Source organism: Pseudochaenichthys georgianus, unplaced genomic scaffold (genome assembly GCF_902827115.2).
Source record: "Pseudochaenichthys georgianus unplaced genomic scaffold, fPseGeo1.2 scaffold_1676_arrow_ctg1, whole genome shotgun sequence".
NCBI lineage: Eukaryota > Metazoa > Chordata > Actinopteri > Perciformes > Channichthyidae > Pseudochaenichthys > Pseudochaenichthys georgianus.
Window position 1 is genome coordinate 15,001 of NW_027262477.1, and position 10,228 is coordinate 25,228.

The window sequence follows — 10,228 nt, forward strand, 5'->3', positions numbered from 1 at the left end:
ACCCAGAGGTGCCCCAACACCAGGGACCCCACCCAGAGGTGCTTCAATTTATTTCTTTACACTTTAATAAAAAAAAAACATCATTTAAAGATACTCAAGAATAACCTCATTCACACCAACTCCGGTTCAAGCTCCGGAGCTTTTCAGGTTCAGAACCGGTTCTTCGGTTCAGCTCCGGCTCTGTTCACACCGCCCAGAGTCCGACTGGTGCTGCGTCATCGTTTGCGTGCCTGCTTCATAAAGCCAAAGCGTGCGGAAAGTAGGGTTGCCAGAAACTGACCATGATCAAAATCGATTATTCGGCAGCCCTGGCGAATAATAATCGATTATTCGACCGACCTCCCCCCCCCTCGCGGGAGAAAAAAAAAAGAAAAAGGAATTCCGTTGTTTTCTTTACTGGAACATGTTTAACAAACAACAAACAAGCATGTCATCACCTCGACGTGGCCTTGAAGGGAAGTTGGTAATGGCGGCTGTGCTGCGTCTTTCTCTGTAACCTCTTTGGCTTCGCACTCAAATGCCAACGCATTGTTGAGGATGAGCTGTGAGAGACCAACGTCTTTTCGCAGAGCTTGCATTTAACTTCCTTTGGACTTGTAAGTTCGAAGTAGTTCCACGAAGAACTCTTTTTACCTGCCGCTTTGTTCATCTTTAGTCGCACGTGTGAGGGAGAGGGGGGGGGGGGGGGGGGGGGGGGGGGGGGTCGGTGTGTAGCGTGCTGCAGCAGCAGTCTGCTCTGCACGCAGGCTTCCTCCAAGTTTACAGTAAAACAAACTGGTGGTGTGACCAATGGCCATTTACAATTATTAATACTATTACTATTATTAGCATTAGTCTATATTTTGGTTGAAACTAAGCCAGAAAAAAAAAAAATAACATAAAAAAAAAAAATATATAAATAACATCGATTTTTGAAAATAATATTCGATTATGGAGACTGTAGCGAATATTCGAATAATCGCTGGCATCCCTACCGGAAACCCCTCACAGCGACAACAACAACAACAACAATGGCCGATGGTGCTCCAGCTTCCTCTGCACCTCTTCAGAAGACCAGATTCCCAGCAGGCAGCTGGTCTCTTCAGTGGACCACTGCTGCTGGTTACGTTTCTCCATCGTTGTGTACAAACTGGATACAACGCCGGCTTGTTGTTGTTCAGGAGTTGATCCCGCCCTCGCCTCGACGTCAGCGTGACGTATGCGGTGCTTTTGCTCTGGCCGGACAATTTGTGTGTGCTTGAAACGAACCGGATTCCGGAGCTCCGCTGCGGTGTGAACAGGAAAACCCGGTGCTTTTCAAGCTCCGGCCCTGAAGCACGGTTGGTGTGAATGAGGGAAGCTAAAGTGGCTCCATGAGAGCTGAAATATGAATGTTCAAACCTAAAGAAAGCGTGTTCTCGCGGTGTTTCCCCCTAAACGTTCAGGAGAACTCAAAACTCTCTGTAAAAAGTGAAATCAGCGGAAGAGTCACTCACCTGCAGTCTGAACCAGTCCAGCCGCATGCCTCTGAAGTCAAACACCTCTCCGTCCTCCACTGAAACACAGAGCGGCAGAACACACTCAGACACACACTCAGACTCACACATTAAACTGTACATCACACACACTTAACTCAGACTCACACATTAAACTGTACATCACACACTTAACTCCGTCTCACACACACTTCACACACACGAGTGACGTGTCACCTTGTTTGACGCTGAGGGAGGTCATCGTGTTGACGAATGACGACATGATGATGGACTCGTCCTCTGGACACACCGACAGGTTCTGAAACAGAAGATAGGGAACTGGTTACAGAGACAGGTGCATTATGGGAAATGTTGAAAAGGCTTCACCCAGCTTCAGAATCAGGGTCATCACCAGGTCGCACTACGAGGAGCTTGGCTGGGTGGAGCAGACGGAGTAAACAAAGACGTACCTGCACCAGTTCGTTCAGCACCACGGCATCGAAGCCGGACAGGTACTGGACGTAGTATCTCTGCATCACCGGGCCGTACTTCCTGACGTGGGCTCGGAGCTCCTCCATGTAGAAGATCAGCTCTGCTATGTGTCTGCAGAGAACACACACACACACACACACACACACACACACACACACACACACACACACACACACACACACACACACACACACACACACACACACACACACACACACACACACACACACACACACACACACACACACACACACACACACACACACACACACACACACACACACACACACACACACACACACACACACACACACACACACACACACACACACACACACACACGTTGAAGAACCAGGGAGATGACAGAAATACCACGTCTCTGCAGGACTGTATAAGCACCCCTTAGTTTGTCTACATGTTTGTGTGTGTGTCCATGTGTTGGTGTGTGTGTGTTGGTGTGTGTGTGTTTGTGTCCATGTGTGTGTGTCCATGTGTTGGTGTGCATGTGTTGGTGTGCGTGTGTTGGTGTGCATGTGTTGGTGTGTGTGTGTTGGTGTCCATGTGTTGGTGTGTGTTGGTGTCCATGTGTGTGTGTCCATGTGTGTGTGTCCATGTGTGTGTGTCCATGTGTGTGTGTCCATGTGTGTGTGTCCATGTGTGTGTGTCCATGTGTGTGTGTGTGTGTGTGTGTGTGTGTGTGTGTGTGTGTGTGTGTGTGTCCATGTGTGTGTGTCCATGTGTGTGTGTCCATGTGTGTGTGTCCATGTGTGTGTGTCCATGTGTGTGTGTCCATGTGTGTGTGTCCATGTGTGTGTGTCCATGTGTGTGTGTCCATGTGTGTGTGTCCATGTGTGTGTGTCCATGTGTGTGTGTCCATGTGTGTGTGTCCATGTGTGTGTGTCCATGTGTGTGTGTCCATGTGTGTGTGTCCATGTGTGTGTGTCCGTGTGTGTGTGTCCGTGTGTGTCCATGTGTGTGTGTCCATGTGTGTGTGTCCATGTGTGTGTGTCCATGTGTGTGTGTCCATGTGTGTGTGTCCATGTGTGCATGTGTTTGCGTACTTGTCGATGAAGTCGTCGGTGCTTTTCTTCTGGATGTTGTCGGCGTGTCGCAGAAGCCAGATGATCTCGTCTCGAGCGAACGACAGCGCCATGAACACGAACAACGCCTGGTGGGAGAAACAGACACGTGGAGGGAAATGGAAATGTCAAAAACTCCCCAAGATAAATGATTCTGAGATAAATCACGAGGAAACTTCTGGAAGCTTTCTCTGAACCGAGTGAGGAAGAGTGTTCTGTTGTGAATTCATTAGGGCTCCATCTGGCCAGAGGAACCTACAGGGCTTTCAAAAAGTGATACATCTGGGGAATACATGTAGATTTATTCAAGGAGGTATTACACACGGTATATCCGCTCAAAAGAGGTGAGGCCTCAGGAAGAGAAATGTAAGAAGAAGATCTTAAGGCGGTATTACACTCCGCCTGTGTGACTCCAAAGGGATTTCTTTGATCAACGGAAATTAAATTCCTCTCAAATCTGGAGAACTCCTTCTTTTCTCTCCTTTGTATCCCATTAAAGTCAGATTCTTGGTATTTGAGACTGTCAAAAGAAGGCATTTATTTACAAGAACTCTTTTTCCTGAAGTTTTATTCACCAAAATCTGAGAGAAAAGTCTAGATCTGAAAATAATTTCAGAAATCCTAATTCTGCGATAAGTCAAAAATGAGATTCTGAGTAAAAAACATTTAAATTCTCCGAAAAATCCCAGAATTCTTACTTTCATTCAGAGATTGAGAAAAAAGTAAAAGATGTCAGAAAAAAGTGAAAATCTGAGAAAAATGTCAAAAACTGGAAATGCGGAGAAAAAAAAGTCAAAATCTGGGAATTTTGAGGGAAATATATTTCAAAAATGTTTCTGAAAATCACAAAATTACGACTTTCATCTCAGCTTTTGGGAAAAGTTAAAATCTAAGAAAAAATAAAGTTCTGAGAAAAAAGCCGAAAACCAAGAAAACATGTCAATATCTTAAAAAAATGCATACAACAGAAATCTGGGAACATTCTATACCCCTTTAAGGTGGTGTCGTGTTACACAATTATACGTTTTTCAGAAAATCTCCAAATTCAGACTTTATTTAGAAACTCAAGTTTTCTACCAAAATTCAATCTCCTTCCTTCAATTCATTTATTTTTTTCTTAAAATTCAGAGTTATTTAGAAAATCTCAGAATTCAGACTTTTTCAGATAATCTAAACAATTCTGACTTTTCCCATTCTGTTTTTTCTTTAATTTTTTAAATGTTGTTTGTTTTCTGTAAATTCAGTATTTAAAAAAAAAAAAAAAGAAATCTGACTTTTCTAAAAATTCGTTTTTTTTCTCAAAAAAAATCGGATTTTGTGCTAATATTCCGTATATGTTCTAATATTCCGTATTTGTTCTAATATTCTGTTACCTTAGGGCCCAGCAGTCCTGGCTGGTCGGCTAACACAGTGGCGAGTTCCTTCAGCGCCGATCGGAGGAATTTACGCCTCTCTCGGTGCATTGAGCCTCTGCAGAGAAACAGAGCACACGGATTAAACGCTGCTTTGACACTTTCAGGACAATCTGCAGGAGGAAGACGACGAGGATGGCAGGAGGAAGAAGATGAAAGGGGGAGAGGGAATACGTAATGAGGATAAAAGCAGAGATGATGAGGCGGAGGGGGATCAAACTGAAGGAGGGATGAAGAGAGGAAGAAGGGGATGCCTGAGAGGCTGCAGAGATGAGACTCAAATAAATCATGAAAAACATGAAGTATGTTTCGTGTGCGAGCGACAAAGAGGAAAGTTAGATTTGATGAAGGTGAATAAAGACGAGGTAACGGAGGAACGTACGCATGAGACAGAGCCTGCTCCTTGCACTCTCTGATGTCATTGATGCGTTTGTTGTACCTGGAAAACACAAGAAGAGGCGGTGTTAGAAAACTAAAAGATAAACTACCACGTTTAGAATAGGAGTGTTTACTTTACTATTTTGGGGGTTGGTAAACCGATGCACGTTTTGGAATCAATTTGTTTTCTTCAAAACCTCCAAATTCTGAATTTTCCTCAGAAGAAAGAAATCCATTCGACCTTTTTTGTTTTTATGCCGTTTATGTCTTTATTTTCACACGGCTATCCACACAGGAAGCTCTGATTTACCCTCTGATGTTGACGAACAGGTCCTCTGCAGCCTTGTGGATGTGGAACACCTCGTCTCTGGTATTATTTACAGTGAGCTAGAAGCCTTACCCTCTGATGTTGACGAACAGGTCCTCTGCAGCCTTGTGGATGTGGAACACCTCGTCTCTGGTATTATTTACAGTGAGCTAGAAGCCTTACCCTCTGATGTTGACGAACAGGTCCTCTGCAGCCTTGTGGATGTGGAACACCTCGTCTCTGGTATTATTTACAGTGAGCTAGAAGCCTTACCCTCTGATGTTGACGAACAGGTCCTCTGCAGCCTTGTGGATGTGGAACACCTCGTCTCTGGTATTATTTACAGTGAGCTAAAAGTCTTACCCTCTGATGTTGACGAACGGGTCCTCTGCAGCCTTGTGGATGTGGAACACCTCGTCTCTGGTATTATTTACAGTGAGCTAGAAGTCTTACCCTCTGATGTTGACGAACGGGTCCTCTGCAGCCTTGTGGATGTGGAACACCTCGTCTCTGGTATTATTTACAGTGAGCTAGAAGTCTTACCCTCTGATGTTGACGAACGGGTCCTCTGCAGCCTTGTGGATGTGGAACACCTCGTCTCTGGTATTATTTACAGTGAGCTAGAAGCCTTACCCTCTGATGTTGACGAACAGGTCCTCTGCAGCCTTGTGGATGTGGAACACCTCGTCTCTGGTATTATTTACAGTGAGCTAGAAGTCTTACCCTCTGATGTTGACGAACAGGTCCTCTGCAGCCTTGTGGATGTGGAACACCTCGTCTCTGGTATTATTTACAGTGAGCTAGAAGCCTTACCCTCTGATGTTGACGAACGGGTCCTCTGCAGCCTTGTGGATGTGGAACACCTCGTCTCTGGTATTATTTACAGTGAGCTAGAAGTCTTACCCTCTGATGTTGACGAACGGGTCCTCTGCAGCCTTGTGGATGTGGAACACCTCGTCTCTGGTATTATTTACAGTGAGCTAGAAGCCTTACCCTCTGATGTTGACGAACAGGTCCTCTGCAGCCTTGTGGATGTGGAACACCTCGTCTCTGAAGAGGCAGAGGCAGGTGGAGCTCTGCAGAGCCAGCTTCCACAGAGAAAGAGCCGTGGCGTCAGTGTTCAGCACTGAGTGGCAGAGGATGAAGCCGACTGCAGAGAGAGAAGAATATTTACTGTGAAACACACATTTGTCCTCCTGCAGTCAAAAGGATACGTTTTTCTGAAAATCTTTCAAATTCTGACATTATTTAGAAATTCTCAACATTTAGATTTTTTTCAAAGAATTCGGATTTATTTTGAAAATCTCAAAATTCTGATTTATTTTGAGAATTTACAAATTCTGATTTATTTTGAAAATCTCAAAATTCTGATTTATTTTGAGAATCTACAAATTCTGATTTATTTTGAAAATCTCAAAATTCTGATTTATTTTGAGAATTTACAAATTCTGATTTATTTTGAAAATCTCAAAATTCTGATTTATTTTGAGAATCTACAAATTCTGATTTATTTTGAGAATCTACAAATTCTGATTTATTTTGAAAATCTCCAAATTCTGATTTATTTTGAGAATCTACAAATTCTGATTTATTTTGAGAATCTACAAATTTTGAAAATCTCAAAATTCTGATTTATTTTGAAAATCTCAAAATTCTGATTTATTTTTGAGAATCTACAAATTCTGATTTATTTTGAAAATCTACAAATTCTGATTTATTTTGAGAATCTACAAATTCTGATTTATTTTGAGAATCTACACATTTTGATTTATTTTGAAAATCTCGAAATTCTGATTTATTTTGAAAATCTCAAAATTCTGATTTATTTTGAAAATCTCGAAATTCTAACTTTTTCCTGAAAATCTCAAAATTCTGACTTTTTCCTCAAAATCTCAACATTCTGACTTTTCTAAAAATGGGTGACAATGTGCTAACGCTGAAGAGCAGGTAACAAACATGAGCGTTGATGGGATGAAAGGGAAACCATTTTACTCACAAACGATCCACTTCTCCATCGCGTCCAGAGACAGATATTCACACGGCATCTGCTGACACGATCAGATCTTAATTATTCATTATTCTAATATTGAAACACGAGTCGCTTCTGGACTTTGAATCTAAAGCATTCCCTCACCGTGTCCGACTGGGCGGGGTTGAGCATGGTCGACGGAGCGGAGATCAGAGACAGCAGCTGGGCGTTCCTCCACTGATCAGCCGACAGGTTCCTGCGCGGGTAAACCATCTGAAGACTGATCAGCGCATCCGACAGAGACTAGAGAGGAGGGAGGAATCCGTTACATGAGAAGTGACTGCAGCTGGTCTCCGTCAGGCTCCGTCTGCCTCCTACCTTCCCGTGAGGAACGAACTCCTCCATCAGCTTCTTCAGAGGATTCTCGTAGTCCACGATCATCTGACCGAGCCGGGGGTACTCCCGATCACTGAGACACAGCCACGGTTAATATAGAGACTGCCGCCATACCTTTTACACTGGAGTGTGTGTGTGTGTGTGTGTGTGTGTGTGTCACCTGGCTCCGTGCGTCATCTCGTGAGCGTAGTTGTAGAGCCCGATGATGGCTTTTCTCTCCTCGATGCGCGACAGGATGGTCATCAGGGTCGTGTAGGTCACCACCAGGTCCAGGTAGTTCTTAGTGAGGTCAAAGTTCACCGTCTGACAGGAACACGAAGGCACAATGAGTTACACACGTTCAACCCAGATGTTTCTACGCAGTGTGTGTTGAACTCACGATGTCGAAGAACACCTGGCAGGCGTCGATGGTGTTCAGCAGCTCACACACATGGTCCTGTTGGCGGGTTAGAGACTTCATTAGAATCAGCACCTCACAGTCCTTTGAAGCAGTGGTTCCCAACCTGGGGGGCGGGCCCCCTCGGGGGGGCGCCAAAGATCGCAGGGGGGGGCGCCGGGCCTCAGATGATTTGAGGCCAGATATCATATTTAGACTTTTTTTTTTTTTACATATAATTGTAAGGCAATACATGATTGTCACCAAAAGCCTTGTCTCTACATTACAATAATAATACAAATAATTGATTAATTCATTTTAATAACAATTCAAGTTAGTATTAAAGGCATAAAAAGACAGAAATGTACAATTCTTCCTTTGATAGAAATGTTTCTTCTGTTGCTCCGATCAGATCGATCTCCTCCAGATTATTTAGGACTTTTCAATCCACATAAACACATCGGCAAAATACGGCATACTTTGAGCATGTGTTTTAAACAGTTTAATCCCTTTGTGAATTGTTTCCACTTCCGCGCCGTCCTTTAGTTTCTTCATTCAGCGAGAATCCAGATCAATTCATCCTGAGTCCAATAACGATCAAAGTCACTCCATAGTGCTCCTTGATTACGCTTTCATCCTCCTTTAACAACATACTTCACATTCATCCAGTTTGTGACAGTAGTTGTAGCATTTTGAGACTTTTAAACTTTAATTACCGCTGTTGCCCCCCAACTTCCAACAGGAGTCATTTGGGGGGAATTTTGGGAACCCCTGCTTTAAAGTACTGTGTGTGTGTGTGTGTGTGTGTGTGTGTGTGTGTGTGTGTGTGTGTGTGTGTGTGTGTGTGTGTGTGTGTGTGTGTGTGGTGTGTGTGTGTGTGTGTGTGTGTGTGTGTGTGTGTGTGTGTGTGTGTGTGTGTGTGTTGTAGGGCTGTACCCGAATATCCGAATATTCGTTCGTTGGAGTACTATTCGGGTTTCAATTTCGTTATTCGGATATTCGTTTTTTTGAATTTATTGAAATCTCCAATATCAACGGTGTCTCTTCGGGGGGGGGGGGGGGACACTTAACCATAAACTTTATTGTTTACTTTCTCCGTCTTTATATGTAGATATTACTTTTCTCCGTTACGTTTCCATAGCAACAACAACTTCCTGTCAACAGCGCTACCTCTCCTTCAAAAATAAAAGCATGTCCATAAATAGGAAGCCAAGCCAAATGACACTTAAGACACAACTGCAACGAAAGTAACAAACACAAAGCGATATCCTTTTAAATTTTAAAGAACACAAATTGGGAAATACACGGGTCGAAGCGGTTCACTGCTGATTACTACCGAATATCCGGAGCCCGAAAAATGGTATTCGGGACAGCCCTAGTGTGTTGGGAAATCCTGAGTGTCCTCCTCCAACATGAGAGTAGCATGCTAACAAAGGCATCCCAACTGTAGCTGTGAGCATGACAGGATGTGTGATGACCCGGAAGAGCATCAGGACTGACGTGGAGCTAATCTGAAGTAAACATTGAATACTGCTTTCTGTTCCTCCATCTTGTGACTGAGTGACTCCCTCTCTTGATATCAGCATGTGAAGGACACTGCTCAGGAACTAGTCTCTGTATGTGATGACTCCTTCCCTCTGGAGAGGATCAGAGATACATGGATCCTGAGATTGAAGCTCAAGCCGGGGACCAGGGAGAGTTCTCTAACAGTGTGTGTGTGTGTGTGTGTGTGTGTGTGTGTGTGTGTGTGTGTGTGTGTGTGTGTGTGTGTGTGTGTGTGTGTGTGTGTGTGTGTGTGTGTTTCCCACCTTGAACTCCATGACGTCTACGAAGGTGAAGTAGTAGAGAGCGAGGTTCTTCAAGATCTCCGATTTCTCTTTCTGCAGCTGAGCCAACTGTTGCTGTAAACACACACAGTCACACACACATCCCTGAATAACATATATACATGTATATATATGTACTATACGATGGGCATGTTTTAAACTGATTCAAAGCACCTTTTATCCCCAGAATGAGTAAAAGAAACAGTTGTTCTTACAGTTTCCCTTCATGGATCAGTAGAGTTTCTGTTGTTCTCATTAATAACAGTTTCTCTTTGACTAAATTAGCATTAAACGGGTGTGAATGAGAAACAGCTGTTGAATAATTAAGAGGAAATGGAGCCGGTTCAACTCTGAAGGAATAAAAACAGAGACACACAGAAAACTTTTTACTTTGGTGGAACATGTTTTGTACGGGAGAGGATGAGGGAGGTGCTTTATTGAGATTTGAAGAGATTATAATTTAAACCTCCGAATTCTGAGATTCTCAGGAAAAAGAATGAAAAAAAAACTGTGACTTTAAATCTTCAGAAAGTTTTGAT

General features: G+C 43.4%; 1 protein-coding gene across 1 annotated transcript in view; it reads right to left on the reverse strand.

Moving 5' to 3' along the window:
* The window catches only part of nckap1 (NCK-associated protein 1), a gene marked incomplete at both ends in the record, with an annotated part of 17,893 nt that extends 8,129 nt beyond the window's left edge, over window positions 1-9,764 (reverse strand). Inside the window, 13 exons of the mRNA XM_034077505.1 lie at window positions 1,476-1,534; window positions 1,692-1,773; window positions 1,925-2,057; window positions 3,008-3,114; window positions 4,399-4,495; window positions 4,820-4,876; window positions 6,116-6,272; window positions 7,119-7,167; window positions 7,257-7,394; window positions 7,470-7,560; window positions 7,648-7,790; window positions 7,867-7,923; window positions 9,672-9,764. Of these exons, the coding sequence (XP_033933396.1) occupies window positions 1,476-1,534; window positions 1,692-1,773; window positions 1,925-2,057; window positions 3,008-3,114; window positions 4,399-4,495; window positions 4,820-4,876; window positions 6,116-6,272; window positions 7,119-7,167; window positions 7,257-7,394; window positions 7,470-7,560; window positions 7,648-7,790; window positions 7,867-7,923; window positions 9,672-9,764 (1,263 nt within the window). The remainder of the gene's footprint in view (window positions 1-1,475; window positions 1,535-1,691; window positions 1,774-1,924; window positions 2,058-3,007; window positions 3,115-4,398; window positions 4,496-4,819; window positions 4,877-6,115; window positions 6,273-7,118; window positions 7,168-7,256; window positions 7,395-7,469; window positions 7,561-7,647; window positions 7,791-7,866; window positions 7,924-9,671) is intronic.
* Between the last annotated feature and the right edge of the window lie 464 nt (window positions 9,765-10,228).